General features: G+C 33.6%; 1 protein-coding gene across 1 annotated transcript in view; it reads left to right on the plus strand.

Moving 5' to 3' along the window:
* The first annotated feature begins 465 nt into the window (after positions 1–465).
* The window catches only part of LOC145246855 (protein timeless-like), a 199,072-nt gene continuing 180,529 nt past the window's right edge, over positions 466–19,008 (plus strand). The window contains exon 1 of the mRNA XM_080108702.1: positions 466–653. Within this exon, the coding sequence (XP_079964828.1) occupies positions 579–653 (75 nt within the window). The 5' untranslated portion in view covers positions 466–578. The remainder of the gene's footprint in view (positions 654–19,008) is intronic.

A 19,008-nucleotide genomic window follows, 5' to 3' on the forward strand; every position in this document is an offset into this window, starting at 1 on the left:
ACGCTATACAAATGCCACTGATCGCAAAATCTCTCGGAAGTGGCTAAAAAAATACCGGTTTCGCAACTGACATTTTCTTTTCTCTCTTTCTTTCTCTCTCTGTCCCTCTCTCTCTCTCTCTCTCTCTCTCTTTCTCTTTATTTACCCACTCTCTCTAAATCTATCTCTTGTCCATGCTTTCTTTTGCTCTTTAAATTTTGTTTGGTTTGAGTTTGAATTTTCTTCCCATCCTTCCCACCTCTCCCTCTGTCCACTTTCACACGCTTTGTCTCTTTCTCATCTCCCCCTCTGTCTCCTACTTTATCTCTTACTCCTGCTCTTTTCTCGATGTCCGGTTTTGCAGCTTTAGAGAGAAAGGGCCACTCAATTATAAAACAAAAACTAAAAAAACAAAAAAAAACAAAAAACCAAACTAAAAACAAAGACAAGCCCGCCCTCTCGTCCAAGACGTCTTTCCGCCATTAGTGCAGGTTCTTGCAATGCAGTGCATCACGCGAATCTAACGTTCTAGCTTTACCGTTTGGCAATAACCATTAAGAAAACTTTAAACAACGGTAACGGAGAGTTCGGAGTCGCCAATGCCAGCACACACGGTTGCAGAGGGAATGGCTACGGCCCAGCGGACAATGGACAAGGGTACCAGAAAAAGTCAGGTAAGATTATCAATATCACCTTTCTAAATTTTTTAGATGAGGAATGATTATTCGTATTATTCGGATTCTTCGGACTACTGTTCTCATTTTCAGTGTCATTTCACAACGTTTCGATCTATGTAACCACCGGCCATCTTCAGGTGTATCTTGTCGAACTCGGGAACGTTTCTGCAAAACTCGAGAATCTGGACGAAATTTCGAACGGAACCCTTTATTTACTTCACGGGAGTAGAATGCTCTCGTTCCGTCAGCCATGACTGGATAGAGGTCCTAAGTAATTCGCAATTTTATTTTTCGGTCGCCCACACTGAGGATTGAACCTTCAGGAGAATATCGCTTTTACAATTGATTTTTCCAAGTACTCGAATCACTGCGCTAAGGGTCCTTGCGTTGTATTTTCTTTTTAAATGAATAGAAAAAACGGTTTTTAATATGAATATTAATACACACACACACACACACACACACACACACACACACACACACACACACACACACACACACACAAATTATAGGAGTATAGATACTAACAGGCCACTCTACTTTGCCCGGTCGTAAGATACGTATAATTATTATATTTTAATACATGCGGATTTCTTATTAATAATTAATACAACCAATTTTACTATCGATTATTATCCAATATATAATAATGATTTCAAAAATTATTTTTGAAATATATAACTTGCGTATTATCCGGTAAAATCGAAACCAATACGTTTATTGCTCAATCCATAATGGTTATTCATATCCCAGACAGTGAGTCAAGTACAATAACCATTAGGCCAGCTTGAAACTATCTTTAAAAAGTGTTTTCAAACCTACTTATTCTAAACATAAGAAAGCTGTCATGTGAACAATTCGCTAAATGGTTATAGTACTTGACTTACTGCGTTTAGATTTTTGTTTCGATCTCAGCTCAAATATTTTTTTTACTTACAAGAAGTGAAATGTTTAGAAAAAAACATAATACTCCCGTGCACATGTCTAAGTTTTGTTCCGTTTTTTTTTTGTTTTTTAACTTCATTTTTGAAAAGAAATTTACAATAACTTTGCATTTAATACCTACGGCATTTCTATTTATAGCATTAATTAGAATAAAATATTTGTGCGTATTTTATGACCGGGCAACGCCAGGCAGCCTGCTAGCACACACACACACACACACACACACACACACACACACACACACACACACACACACACACACATATATATATTCACACACAAAGCATATATTTATACATAATTTTATTTATTTATATTTTTTAGATTTATATATGAATATAAATATATTTATTTATAAATGAAGAAGTATATATATATTTCTTGATGCATATACCTATATATATATATATATATATATATATATATATATATATATATATATATATATGTGTGTGTGTGTGTGTGTGTGTGTGTGTGTATAAAAATATTAATTAAAATTTAATACGTGTATATATATTTACTAATATATATGTATGTATATCTAATTATATATATATATATATTTATTTGTATATATTTCTTTTTATATATTTTTATTTATATATTTACATGTATTTATTTACGTATACGTATATATGTTAATATCTATGCATATATATATATACATATATATATATGCATATATATATATACATATATATATATATATGTATGTGTGTATATAAATTTCTCTCTATAAATATCTCTCTCTCTTTATATATCTATAAATATATATATATGAATAATATGATATTATATATATATATATATATATATATATATATATATATATATTGCCTTATTTTTTGTTGTTCTTGGCCTTCGGGCCAGGATCAAAGTGCAATATCTGTTCTGGCAGATGCTGCACTTAAGGTAATTTGCACTAGTCAATGAAGGGGAACCCCTCTATACTGGGACAATTATTATTTTTGGTAACCAGAGTGCCCCCCTTTTTTCTACTTTTAGGGGAGCTGGTTTTTACCCCACATTAAAAACGGCCTTGTGCCTAATTTGCTTTCGTGGGGAAGCAAATAAATACAATATATAAGTTAAAACGAAAAAGCGGAAGACATAAATCAAGTCTTTCGCTTAGTATTTCGACAAAATAATGGAAATAGTATTTCGACAAAATAATGGAAATAGTATTTCGACAAAATAATGGAAATAGTATTTCGACAAAATAGAGAAATAAAAAGGTAATAAAAAAAACGAGTTATGTGTTCATCAACGTTTCGTCTTTATTTCGAGACCTCGTCTGGATGAATGAAATCAAGAAAGAAACATATAAAAAAAAAACATGATGCTCGCATTTTTTCTTGATTTCATACATCCGGAGGAAGTCTCGAAATAAAGACGAAACGTTGATGAACACAACTTGGTTTGTTCATTTTTATTTCTCAACACACACACACACACACACACACACACACACACACACACACACACACACACACACACACACACACACACATATTTGATAATTTCCGTAGAAAATGAAACACAGGAACGAATCTGTGTAGATGACTTGCCATAGATAAATTTTTATTCTAGTATATATAAGAGCATGGGCGAAAGACACATATTTAGGCAGGATATTTTCTTTTAAGCATACTTCATTTAATAAAATAAACTTTTTTTTGGTCTATTAATTTTATTTGTAATCCTTTCCAACTTCCAAATAACGATCTTCACTTCTGGCAGGAACTGGCTGATGTGATCGCCATATTTTTTGTAAGTCCCAGTATATGCCAATACTTCTGTATTCCTCATCAGGGATAGATTAATCTAACTAGAGTTTGTCTTATTTATTTATTTATTTATTTTATTTATTTATTATATATATAAATAAATATATATTTATGTAAATGACATGACTTCTCCAAAACCATTCAGATTAATCTATCCCTTGCGATGAATCCAGAAGGAGTTGAAAGTAATAAGACGCACAAAACATATAGCGATAACATTAACCAGTTCCTGACAAAAGTGAAGATGGTTATTGCGAAATTGGAAAGGATCAAAAACAGAATTAATAGATAAGTAACCCCCTTCCTCTCTCTCTCTCTCTGTCTCTCTCTCTGTCTCTCACACACTCTCTCTCTCTCTCTCTCTCTCTCTATATATATATATATATATATATATATATATATATATATATATATATAGAGAGAGAGATAGATAGATAGATAGATAGACTCCATCTATGAATTCTGAGGATGCTAGTTGGATATTTCCTCTTCTTTTTGAGGATCTTCCTCTTGCTGAAACAATATGTAAACTCATTCTGGACTCTTAAAGAATTTCCATTTGTACAAGTAAAATCCAAGGAAATCCCGTAACTTTCTTGAAGTTTTACATTTGGATTTTACCGTCACTGGATTTTTTATCTTCCACCAGACTATCCATTCATGTGTAATCACCTTTTACTTTACCATATTCCCTCTGCTTAACTTATTTTGTTTTCAAGTAAGATCTTTGACTTATTTATTGTTTCATCAAATACTTCTGCATGCAAAATCCGATCCTGCATTTTGCTAATTCCTACCCTCTGATGAGAAGGAAAGTATTTCTTCGAAACTCCGCGGATTAAGGACTATCCATTTATCTAGCGTTTCCTTTTCAGATTAAATATGTTTTTAACTCATTTCAAAGTTTTTTTAACATATTTTATTAACTGTTTGCTCATATATCTATACATCTATATATCTATATATCTATATATATAATTATTTTTTACTATAATAATTAAATATATATATATATATATATATATATATATATATATATATATATATATATATATATAGTGTGAGAAATTCCATATACAACCGCCATCTTTATTGTTTAGGCCACCACACAGTTCTAGTAGCCGCTTTGCGATTGGTTTAAATTTGAATGTGTCAGGTGATTTGATTTGGCGCCCCTTTTGCATCATACTATTATTTTTCAGTCTAAGAGAAATTCGGAACGGGATAGATTCAACTAAGCGGCCCTCTCTCTCGAGGGAGCCAAGACAATTCCTTCATGGACATCAAATAGTTGGTGAACGAAGGCTACAACTCTACAAGCAGAGACAACTTATATTGCTGTATTTATCCTAATTGAGGATGACATTCAAGAACTGTTCTGAATGTTTATTTTCCAAATATCGGATCTTATCTCATTGTTCTTGAGTCCCGTGGGCTCACATTATGCCTAATTATAGGCGCCATCATTCCCGCCGAATTTACCATGAACATTCATGAACATTCAAAAGAACAACGAACTAACATTCCGACAATGGGGATTCGAACTAAAGGCTCCATGCATATGGAAGCAAATCGGGCTACCGTTTTGAAAAAGGACTATACCAGAACCAAAGAACTTTCATTGCTGTTTTTGTGAATAAATTTTGCGTTTAAAGGTATGGTTTTTGTTTGTGGAATTCATTTGCTTCTTCATGGAGGAAATTGAGTTGTGTGAGAAAGAAATTTTTTACAACATATATATATATATATATATATATATATATATATATATATATATAGTTATAGGTATTCAAGTTAGAAAACTCATGAATTTTACGAGGTTATTAAGAGTGCTCACTAAAAAAAAAGCACAGGACATATTTTGATTGATATAGACAAAATTACATGGTCGCGACACTGTACATGCTAATGTTTCGAATAAATGGTCGGTCAAGACCATAAGTCCTTGTCAAGCAACTTAATAAAGTTTGTCTTCCACAAACGAAATCCGGTTCTTAAATAAAGAGATAAGGAAACAATTTGTTTAAAAAAAAAAAAAAAAAAACGATTAAATTTAGAGAGAAAGGAGTTATGTTATATATAAACCGCAGACATTGAATGTGAAGACAGAAAAAAAAAGAAAGAAAAGAGAATGAAAAATAAAGAAGAACAAAATCAGGTGTAATCAAGATTGTCAATGTAAAGAAAGAGTGAGAGAGGGCGATCGGGGGGGGGGGTGAACGTAAATGAACTATCTACTGAGAGGGAAGCGGAGGTGTCAAACAATAAATTTGTCCTTAACAAGATAATCGAGCAGAAAAGACATGTTGATAAGTAAGGGGATCAGGGCAAAAACCAAATAATAACAGCATAATCTAAGGCAGTACACACACATACATAGACATATATGTACATATATATTTACATCTAGATACATATACACTTATACATACACGCATATATATATATATATATATATATATATATATATATATATATATATATATATATAAATGTATATATTTTTTTCATTTTTATTTTACAAGACAAGATTTAGTATGCAAAATTTGTTAGCTATTTTCTTTTACTTGTGGAAATAATAAATTTAACTACGATGTGATTTTTTAATTTTATCGTAGTAAATTTATTATTATCACAAGTAAAATAAAATAACTAACAAATTTTTCATACTAATCTTTCATGTCTTATAAAATAAAAAATGAAAAGATATGTATATATATATATATATATATATATATATATATATATGTATGTATGTATGTATGTATGTATGTAAAAGTGAAAATGTCTGTGTGTTTCTGTCTATGTGTGTACACTTCCATACTAAATAACTGTAAATTTTCAGTCTACAGACTCGAGATAAGGGGTATTGAGATTTAGGAAAATCTTTTTAATCGATTTTCGGCCATAAATTTGGCTGTTAAGGGGTCAAAGTACAACGATTTGACCTTTGAGAACTCTACCAAACTCCTCCGCCAATTTTGGGTCTAAACACTTGAACTTTAGATATAGGTTAATTGGACATGGATCTAACTTTATAATTTGATTTGAGCCCAAAACAATAAATGTTAAGGGGTCATAATTGGGGTCAAAGTTAAAAAAAAATTGACCTCTGCGATCTCGACCAAATTACTCAGCCAATTTTTAGTCTACACATTATAAATTTTACATAAAGTGTATTCAGACATAGGGCAAGCTTTTTAATCATTTTTTCTGAAAATTTGGCTTCCAAGGTGTCAAAGTCCAAAATATTTTACCTTTGCGGTCTTTAGCAAACTATTAAGCCAATTTTGGGTCTAAACATTTGAAATTTTACATAAATTTCACTACAAAATTACTCTGTAAATTTTCAGTCTACAGACTGGAGATTTGACATAAGGGTAGTGAGATTTGGGGAAATCTTTTTAATCGGTTTTCAGCCAGAAATTTGGCTGTCAAGAGGTCAAAGTTCAAGCATTTGACCTTTGAAGACTCTACAAAATTTATCCGCCAATTTTGCGTCTAAACACTTGAAATTTTAGATGTAGATTGCTTCGACATGGATCAAACTTTTTAAATTGATTTGAGCTCAAAACGATAAATGATAACGGGTAAAAAATAGAGTCAAATAAAAATAATTGACTTCTCAGCCAATTTTTAGTCTAAAAATTTAAAATTTTACATAAGGTGTATTCAGACAAAACACTAAGAAACGGGGCCTAATTAGAGTTGGAACCCGTTTTTTGGGTGTCACCCTATATATATATATATATATATATATATATATATATATATATATATATATATATATATATATGGCGATTAAGTTACACTGAATATTCCGCGTTTCATCCACTCTAGGATTCTTCAGGCTTATGCAGTGGATGAAACGCGGAATATTCAGTGTAGCTTAATCGACCCTACACTGTCCTGTTAGTTTTCAGAAACAACTCGCATATTTTCAACCAACAATCACGCAAGGTCAATCTGACCTAGAGAAAATTTGAATGAAGAGTTTGAATGCGTTAAAAGTGTGAGAAAAACACCGAGTCTTTATTGACTTACAGATTAAGAAGTATGCGTAGGTGTGTATGCGTAGGTGTGTATGCTCCAAATAAAATGCAGATAACACTGACGATGTATGTAAACAAATATCTCTCTCTCTCTCTCTCTCTCTCTTTATATATATATATATATATATATATATATATATATATATATATATTATATATATATCTTTTTTTCTATATTTTTCTATCTATTTTGCGTTTCTTTTGAGTTATGCATTCTCACGTTGTGACGTAGGTGTCCTATTACCCTTCAGGACATCTGGAATAGTTTTTAATCTTAGGAGATTTAATGCAAAATCAAAAGTGTTCCAAGATCTGATCATGGAACATCTTTTGCTGATGATGAAGACTTTCTCGCCCACACTGTGATTCTGGACTACTTTTGACGAGCCTGTGATGCTTTCGGGCTCCAATTAGCTTGAAGAAAATTAAGGTGGTGTTTACGCCTCCGCCTGGAGAAGAATACATTGAGCCAAACATCTTATTTAATGATACTAGACCTAAAGTGGTGAATGTTTTTGTCTACTTTGGAATTGTATTATCCAGGGATGGCTCCTTGGATTTCGAGATATACGCCAGATTTTAAAAGGATTCTCTTGCATTTGGGAAACTGGAGAAGAGAGTGTGGAGTGATCGTGGACTCACCATTAAGACTAAGGTGGATGTGTATATGGCGTATGTTGTCGCAGTGCTTCCATATGCTGCAGAAACGTGGACGACCCAACAGAGGCACATTAAGGTTCTAGAACATTTCCATATTAAGTTTTTCTTTTTCTTTAATATTCTTTACTTTACCCCCCTCCCTTACACACACACACACGTCCAAACAACCGGGCAACGCCAGGTACCCCTGCTAGTATTTTAATAAATTAAAATATATAAGCTTATCAAATAGTTGTAATTTAAACTTTCATTTTTTTCTATACATACATACATACATACATACATACATACATACATACATGATGATTGCAACGTCTTGTCAGACGAGTGCCACTCCCTCAGACACTTAAAGTCCATGAGCCCAAAAAATGACTTCCATCGCCACAGGACCATTTTTATAGACAAATGCCTGAGGGGGTATCTATACACAAATGATGTTACAGATTCTTAGCTTTGTACGACAGCTAAGTCTCTCTCTCTCTCGGTTCAAAATGTTGAGATCCAGCAACAAGCAAGAGCAAGATAGCCAGCAACAAATTAAACTGCAGACCAGCTTAATGCGGGTAATGGTCTTCCGCTTTATGGTACATACATACATACATACATACATACGCACACATATAAACACGCACACAAATACATATGTATATATATATATATGTACAGAAATACACGCAATTTTAGATGTAGATTGCTTCGACATGGATTAAACTTTTTAAATTGATTTGAGCTCAAAACGATAAATGATAACGGGTAAAAAATAGAGTCAAATTAAAATAATTGACTTCTCAGCCAATTTTTAGTCTAAACATTTAAAATTTTACATAAGGTGTATTCAGACATAGGGCAAGCTTTTAAATCGGTTTTTGGCGAACATTTATATATAAAGTGAAATTGTCCGTGTGCGGTACTTTTCCTTACTAAACTACTCTGTCAATTTTCAGTCTACAGACTCGAAATTTAACATAAGGGCTATTGAGATTTGGGGAAATCTTTTTAATTTGTTTTCGACAGAAATTTCCATGTCAAGGGGTCAAAATTCAATAATTTGACCTTTGAAATATCTATTAAATTCCTCTGCAATTTTGGTTCTAAACACTTGAAATTTTAGATGTAGGTTACTTGGACATAGATCAAACTTTTTAATTTGATTTGAGCTCAAAACTATAAATGTTAAGGGGTCAAAATTGGGGTCAAAGTTAACAAAAAATTTGACCTCTGCGGTCTCTATCAAATTACCTAGCCAGTTTTTGGTCTAAACATTTGAAATTCTACATAAAGTGTATTCAGATATAGAGCAAGCTTTTTAATCGGGTTTTGGCTGAAAATTTGGAGGCCAAGGAGTGAAAGTTAAAAAAATAAATCACCTTTGCGGTCTCTAGCAAAGTATTCAGCCAATTTTGGGGGTGTAAACATTTAAAATTTTACATAAAGAGTATTCAGACATGCAGCAAGCTTTTTAATCAGTTTTTGTGCGAAATTTTGGCTGCTAAGACATCAAAGTTGAAAGAGTGTACTTTTGCAGACTCTACCAAACTCCTCTGCCAATTTTGGGTCTAAAGACTTGAAATGTAGATGTAGGTTAGCTGGACATGTGTCAGACTATTTAATATATATATACATATGTACATAAAATTTTGAAAAGTACATAGGGTCCGAACAAAGCCGGGCTGGAACTGTTAGTATATATATATATATATATATATATATATATATATATATATATATATATATATATATATATATGTACGTGTGTGTGTGTGTGTGTGTGTGTGTGTGTGTGTGTGTGTGTGTGTGTGTGTGATGCATTAGATTATGCTGTTACTAGGCTGTTATCCTGGATCCCGCCTCTTCTGCTCTATTATCTTGTTCATCTTTAGATTCATTTACGTTCACCCCTCCCTCTCTTTCTCGCTCTCTCTCTCTTTCTCTCTCTCTCTCTGTATCTATCTGTCTTTCCGTCTAATGATTTCCTAATAACTCTTTCCCTCGCCCTTTACATTGACAATCTTGATTTGTTTTTCTTTTTCTTCTTTTCTTTCCCCTTCTTTTGTTCTGCCTTCACTTTCAGCAGTTGATATCTATATATGTCACATAGCGCCTTCTTCCTCTAAATTTGAAAATATCTCATTTTTTAAACAAATAGAGTTCATTTATCGCTTCATTTAACAACTGGATATCCTCCGTAGAAAACAAACCTTATTAACTCGCCTGACGAGGACATGTGGTCATGTCCGACCATCTGTCCGAAACATTAGCATGTCCAGTGTCGCGACCATGTAATTTAGTCTATATCAATAAATATATAGTGATATAGTAAATGATTATATATATATATATATATATATATATATATATATATATATATATATATATATATATATATATATACAGAGTGACCAAAAAAAAAACAGAGGACATTCAATTGTTTTTCTGAGCATTTTACAGTCAACGGAGAAAAAAAGGCCAAAGACCCTAGTGTTTTGATGTGATGTTTTGAATATAATAAACTAGTTATGACCAAAGTTTCATTTCATTCGGACAAAACACTAAGAAACGGGGCCTAATTAGAGTTGGAACCCGTTTTTTGGGTGTCACCCTATATATATATATATATATATATATATATATATATATATATATATATATATATATATGGCGATTAAGTTACACTGAATATTCCGCGTTTCATCCACTCTAGGATTCTTCAGGCTTATGCAGTGGATGAAACGCGGAATATTCAGTGTAGCTTAATCGACCCTACACTGTCCTGTTAGTTTTCAGAAACAACTCGCATATTTTCAACCAACAATCACGCAAGGTCAATCTGACCTAGAGAAAATTTGAATGAAGAGTTTGAATGCGTTAAAAGTGTGAGAAAAACACCGAGTCTTTATTGACTTACAGATTAAGAAGTATGCGTAGGTGTGTATGCGTAGGTGTGTATGCTCCAAATAAAATGCAGATAACACTGACGATGTATGTAAACAAATCTCTCTCTCTCTCTCTCTCTCTCTCTCTCTCTCTCTCTCTCTCTCTCTCTCTCTTTATATATATATATATATATATATATATATATTATATCTATCTTTTTTTCTATATTTTTCTATCTATTTTGCGTTTCTTTTGAGTTATGCATTCTCAAGTTGTGACGTAGGTGTCCTATTACCCTTCAGGACATCTGGAATAGTTTTTAACCTTAGGAGATTTAATGCAAAATCAAAAGTGTTCCAAGATCTGATCATGGAACATCTTTTGCAGATTTTTGTGATTCTGGACTACTTTTGACGAGCCTGTGATGCTTTCGGGCTCCAATTAGCTTGAAGAAAATTAAGGTGGTGTTTACGCCTTCGCCTGGAGAGGAATACATTGAGCCAAACATCTTATTTAATGATACTAGACCTAAAGTGGTGAATGTTTTTGTCTACTTTGGAATTGTATTATCCAGGGATGGCTCCTTGGATTTCGAGATATACGCCAGATTTTAAAAGGATTCTGTTGCATTTGGGAGACTGGAGAAGAGAGTGTGGAGTGATCGTGGACTCACCATTAAGACTAAGGTGGATGTGTATATGGCGTATGTTGTCGCAGTGCTTCCATATGCTGCAGAAACGTGGACGACCCAACAGAGGCACATTAAGGTTCTAGAACATTTCCATCTTAAGTTTTTAATGAAGTTTAACATCATTTTCTTTTTCTTTAATATTCTTTACTTTACCCCCTCCCTTACACACACACACACACGTCCAAACAACCGGGCAACGCCAGGTACCCCTGCTAGTATTTTAATAAATTAAAATATATAAGCTTATCAAATAGTTGTAATTTAAACTTTCATTTTTTTCTATACATACATACATACATACATACATGATGATTGCAACGTCTTGTCAGACGAGTGCAACTCCCTCAGACACTTAAAGTCCATGAGCCCGAAAATGACTTCCATCGCCACAGGACCATTTTTATAGACAAATGCCTGAGGGGGTATCTATACACAAATGATGTTACAGAATCTTAGCTTTGTACGACAGCTAAGTCTCTCTCTCGGTTCAAAATGTTGAGATCCAGCAACAAGCAAGAGCAAGATAGCCAGCAACAAATTAAACTGCAGACCAGCTTAATGCGGGTAATGGTCTTCCGCTTTATGGTACATACATACATACATACATACGCACACATATAAACACGCACAAAAATACATATGTATATATATATATATGTACAGAAATACACGCAAAACACGCACACAAGCATATGTACATGTATAGTTTGTGTTTTAAATTTTAATGCATTTATTTATTAGTAATTTTATATATTAGTTTTTGTTCCGATTAATAATTATTATCATTTACTTATTTCATTTCTTTTATTTTCTTTTGTTACAGTTTTTTTTATTATTTAAGTTTTCATATAGAAAAAGTGTATTTTAATCTAAAGAATTTTCGGAGGATTTTCTAAAGAATTTAAAAAATTCACCAAAGATCACCTAGTTTATTTCTTCTTAATATTTTGTATAAATTTCTGTTAGGGTTTTGTTCAATGCATTATTGATTCCTTAGCATTCTTAATTTCTTTGAACATTTATGCAGAGACTCTTCCAAATTAATTTTCTAATTGTGAAATGTAATCATAAGCAAACACAAGTCAGCCATTTTTATCTATTATGAAATTATCTGTTTGATTGCTATTGTTATTGGGACTCCTTAGTTGGATATTTTCCAATATATATTAGGGAATAGGTACAGTTAAATATTTAAATTGAAATATTAAGTTCGAATGTAATACTGCAGAAAGTGTATTAGAGAAATGACGATCAGAGCTTGGGTATTTATTTTATTCGATTTGTTCCATATCTATCTTTACGTATATTAATTGTAAGAATGTACTGCAAGGGGTAGTGATGTGTATATTTCCTAATTTATATTGATTTTTTATTAGTCTAGTAAATTAGCCTCTACAGAGAACACACATACACACATACAACACCGCCCACACACAAGTATATATATATATATATGCGTGTGTGTGTGTATTTATATATATATATATAATTAGGAAAGAAATGTTTTTTCTTTATCTGCCTTTGAAGCGTTGTGTTATTATGGAAAATTAGTATTTTGGGCTTAGTTAGTGTTCAGTGGTAGATTTAAACAATTGGGATACTTAATTAATTATTTAATTATATGGATGTATTAGCATTACATAAAACAGGTATGGTATAATAAATTATGGGGGTTATCTATTGTAAAAAGAGGTAGCTTCGAATTTAGTGGTATATATATATATATATATATATATATATATATATATATATATATATATATATATATTAGCAAAAGTACCCGTCGTTGACTGGGTTCAAAAACAGCCTACAGAAAATGGACACTAATTTATGAAAGTATGATAGGTTATGAAAACGAAGGGTTGTAATGAGATACCTTCGAATTTGGGGGTATCAAAACCAAAGCAAAATATGATGAAAGTAAAAATAAAATAGATAAGCCCCATAATTTATTATACCATACCTGTTCACACTGAAACACTTATCACAATATTTTATGGATCTATATTAAAAAACCTTGTTAAACTTTGTGACATATTTCCATTCTATGGAGGTCAGGTGCGAACGAACACCCCCATAATTGTATTATACCATATTTCTTCAAACTGAAACATAACTATCAAAGTATACTTACACAGATAGATATGAAAAGTCTTTATTAAAGTTTGTGTCTATTTCCATTCTATGGAGGCCAGGCGCGAACGCAGACACAACAATTTTATCATACCATCCCTATTTAAGTTAAAACGTACTTATCAAAGTATTCTTATGTACATCTATATCAAAAACACTTGTAAACGTTTTTTTTTTAATTTTTAAATTTTTTATTTCCATACTTTGTAGACCAGGCGCGAACACAGACCCCACAATTTTAATGAACCACCGTTCTACCAGATCAAGCATACCCATTCCTGTGTCTCGATACATCTTCTATCATTATATGTAATCAGTTTTTAAAAATAGTCAACCATATAGGAGCCTATTCGTGACTACACACACACACACACACACACACACACACACACACACACACACACACACACACACACACACACACACATTCAGCTTTATATTATAGATATATAAAAGTGAACGTGTATGTGTGTTTGTCTGTGTGTCTGTCTGTGTGTCTGTCTGTGTACATTTCCCTACGCAATAACTCTGTCAATTTTAAATCTACAGACTCGAAATTTGATATACATGGTACTGAGATTTGGGAAAATATTTGTAATCCGTTTTCGGCCAGAAATTTGACTGGTAAGGGGTCAAAGTTCAACGATTTGACCTTTGAGAATTCAACCAAACTCCTCTGACAATTTTGTGTCTAAACACTTGAAATTTTAGATATAGGTTACTTGGACATAATAACTTGATTTGAGCCCAAAACAATAGATGCTAAGGGGTCATAATAGGGTTCAAAGTTTTAAAAAAATTGACGTCTGCGGTCTCTATCTAAACATTCGAAATTTTACATAAAGCGTATTCAGAGATAGAGCAAGCTTTTTAATCGGTTTAGGGCGAAAATCTTTAGTTACCAATATATAAATGTATGTATGTATGTCTGTTTGCATGTCTGCCTTAAACTTTCGACAGAGGCGATGGATTTTCACAAGATCAGTATCGTTTTGAAGTTCGACCTATCAGACGACAAATATCGAAAAGTTGGCTAAAAACATTAATATCTTCATCTTCAACTAGGCACTTTTGTACAGGAGGGGAGGTCACTTTTTCGCCGAGATTTTTGAAAGTTATCCTCTCCTTTAGATTGTCTAGCCTTAATTTTAAAAAATTTCGCTTCCGGTTTGGCGGTGGTCGTAACAGCATAGACATCAGGTTTTTACCCCGTTCTTTTCCTCCTTCGCGGTAGGGGTTCGAGCCTGCCTTCCTACTACCACTTTTTTTTTTTTTTTTTTTGTTAAACAGCACATTCAAACACCCGGGCAACGCCGGGCCGAAATGCTAGTATATCTATAAAAGTGAACGTGTCGGTGTATCTGTCTGTCTGTCTGTCTGTGTACATTTCCCTACGCAATAACTCTGTCAATTTTTAGTCTATAGACTCGAAATTTTATATACAGGGCACTGAGATTTGGGAAAATCTATCTGATCGGTTTTCGGCCGGAAATTTTGCTGTTAAAGGGTCAAAGTTCAACGATTTGACTTTGAGAACTCTACCAAACTCCTCCGAAAACTTTGGGTCTAAACACTTGAAATTTTAGATATAGGTTCCTTGGACAGGGATCTAACTTAATAACTCAAGTAGAGCCCTAAACAATAAATGTTAAAGTGTCATAATAGGGGTCAAATTTAAAACAATTGACTTTTTTTTCTTTTTTCTTTTTTTTGCTCAGCTTACACCTCACACCCGGGCAACGCCGGGCACCCATATATATATATATATATATATATATATATATATATATATATATATATATATATATATATATATATATATATGCACACAAATATATATATATATATATATATGCACACAAATATATATATATATATGCACACAAATATATATATATATATATATATATATATATGCACACAAATATATATATATATATATATATGCACACAAATATATATATATATATATATATATATACATGCACATAAATATATATATAAGAGCAAATAGTTAATAAAACATGTTAATATATATATATATATATATATATATATATATATATATATATATATATATACAGGGTGACCCCCAAAAAACGAAAGCTAAATGGCGGCCATCTAGAACATATGCTGTAGAACGGATATATATATATATATATATATATATATATATATACACATCATTTCCATAGTCAAACAACTTCCAGTTCCAGCCCAGAAAAAAAAAAATGACCTCTGCGGTCTCTACAAAATTACTCAGACAATTTCTGGTCTAAACATTTGAAACTTTGCATAAAGTGTATTCAGAGATAGGGCAAGCTTTTTAATCGGTTTGGGTCGAAAATTTTTAGTTACCAATATATAAATGTATGTATGTATGTATGTTTGCATGTCTGCTTAAAACTTTCGACAGAGGTGACGGATTTTACCAAGATCAGTATCGTTTTGAAGTTCGACCTTTTATACGACAAATATCGAAAAATTGGCTAAAAACATTAATTTCTTCACCTTCAATTGGGCACTTTTCAACAGGGGGGGTCGCTTTTTCCTCTTCTTGTCGATTGTCTATCCTTTATTTAAACCTGCGTCACTTCCGGTTTGGCGGTGTTCGTAACAGCAAAGACGCCAGGTTTTTCCCCCGTTCTTTTCCTCCTTTGCGTAACGGGTGCGAGCCTGCGTTCGTACTACCACTTTTTTTTTTTTTTTTTTTGCTCAACATACACCTTCAAACACCCGGGAAACGCCGGGCTGTAATGCTAGTATATATATATATATATATATATATATATATATATATATATATATATATATATATATATATATATATATATATTATGCGTGTGCATGTGTGCAGTTCGGTTAACTTTATACGCTGTACTGATCGTTCGAGTTGGCATGTATTAATTATTTTTATATTCCGCCAAGTGTCACCTCGCAAATGTAAACACGTTCGTTTTATTGACTTTCGCGAGCCCGCGGTGATCATTCCTCCCCCTCCTCCCACCTCTGTTTTCCGACAATCAACACGTGCGAATGAATCGCGTGCAATTGTCGCTCGCCTCAAACGTCAGGGCATTCGTAGGCGTTCCTCGGTTTTATAATCACATGCGTGCATGATATGTTTATTTATTTCTACTGCAGTTTCGCAGTAGACAGAATAGAGTTGAGATCACAAAAGCTATCACCTTCATGGACGTGAAATAGTAGTCAAACAGCTGAAGTTAAGGAGAAGCTTCCTCGAGCATGTGGAACCCCTAACTACATCTCAGGAAGAGGCCAGAATGAAGCTGCGGACTACTCGAAAACCCTCAATCGCCCGAGAATAGTGATGGGACAACCAAAAGTTGCCATGACCGGTTCATCTACGAATATACAGAGGTGGAATATATAATGCAACACTGCCTTCTGTCCTCGACTACCCAGTCGGCCCACCCCCTTTCGCGGGGGCACCTTTGTGGCCTTCAGGCCAAGATCAAAGTGTAGTATCTTTCCGGCTGATACTGCAATCAAAGACCATTGTCCTTGTGGCAATCTTTTGGTCCGTGTGGGGCAATCCTATATACAAAATTGACTTCACTATCCAGCTCCCATTTCCCACCTCTCGGGAGCAGGCCCCCTTTTCCCATCCCCCTCCCTCTCTCTCCACATTAAAAAACGGTCTTGTGTCTAATTTGCTCAGTGGTGAAGCAAATAAGTCCAGTCTGTCCTCGACTGCCCAAGCAATACAACACGGGCCAAGATCAAAGTGTAGTATCTGTTCCGGCAGATACTGCAAGCTATGACTAGCAAGGACCAGATGTGGGGGCGACCCCACATGCCTGACCTTTAACCAGCTCCCATTTCCCACCTCTCGGGAGCTGGTCCCCTTTTCCCCTTCCCCCTTCCTTCACTCCTCACATTAAAAATTGGCCTTGTGCCTAATTTGCTCGGTGGGGGAGCAAATAAATACCATCTGTTCCGGCAGATACTGCAATCAAAGACCATTACCCTTGTGGCAATCTTTTGGTCTATGTAGGGGCAACCCTATAAACCAAATGGCCTTCACTATCCAGCTCCCCATTTCCCACCTCTCGGAAGCTGGTCCCCTTTCCCCTTCTCGCTTCCCCACTCTCTCCACATTAAAAAAACGGCCTTGTGCCTAATTTGCTCAGTGGGGAAGCAAATAAATACAGCCCAAGCAATACAGTTTAAAAAATGTTGCAGAATATAACAATAGCGCAAAGGACTGCGTAAAAGTGAGAAACTGTTGTATTAGGTTGGCGCAAAAGATTTTGCAAATTTGAAAATTTAATTTGAAAATAAAAAAAACAACTGATTTATATAACAATAATAACAACTATACTATATTTTGTGGGAATAGTCATCACTATAAGGACAAATTTTATAGTTTGGAGGTTTTCCATTACTTTAAGGGCAACTTTTATAGTTTGGAGGTTATCCATTACTATAAGGGCAAATAAGAGATTAGGAGGCCGTATCAGATCGGTGCAAAAGTTTTTGTTGTTTTGAAATTTTATCTTGAATAATAATAATAATAAAAAAAAAACACCCGATTTATATGATAGAGTAGCCTGGGTGTCCGGCGTTGCCCGGGTGTTTGGAGGCGTGTGTTGAGCAAAAACAAAAAAAAATATATAAGTAGGCTGGCAGGCTCGAACCCGTACCGCGAAGGAGGAAAAGAACGTGAAAAAAAAACGTGACGTTTTTGCCGTTGTGTCCATTGCCAAACCAGAATTGACAAAGGTTTAAATTAAGGTTAGTCAATCGAAAAGTGGTGCTGACTTTCCAAAATATCGGTGAAAAAAGCAACCCCCTCTTTGTAGCAATGTGCCCAGTTGAGGGCGAAGGAATTAATGTTTATAGCCAATTTTTCGATATTTGTCGTCCGAAGGGTCGAAATTTAAAACGATATGGATCTCGTGAAAATCCGTCGCTTAAACAGACAGGTGAGATTTACATAATAGATTAAGTGGTAACCATTACTATTATGACAACTATACTATATTTTGTGATAATAGTCATCACTATAAGAATAAACTTAATAGTTTGGCGGTTATCCATTACTATAAGGGCAAATGAGAGATTAGAAGGGCATAGCAGATCGGTGCAAAAGTTTTTGTTGATTCAAAATTTTATCTTGAAAAACTGTGTGCTTTTGAAAAAATTTTATTCATAACAATAACTTTGGATCTGTATTATTGATTCCG

Source organism: Euprymna scolopes, chromosome 24, assembly GCF_053919585.1.
Source record: "Euprymna scolopes isolate OS-2025 chromosome 24, ASM5391958v1, whole genome shotgun sequence".
Taxonomy (NCBI): domain Eukaryota; kingdom Metazoa; phylum Mollusca; class Cephalopoda; order Sepiida; family Sepiolidae; genus Euprymna; species Euprymna scolopes.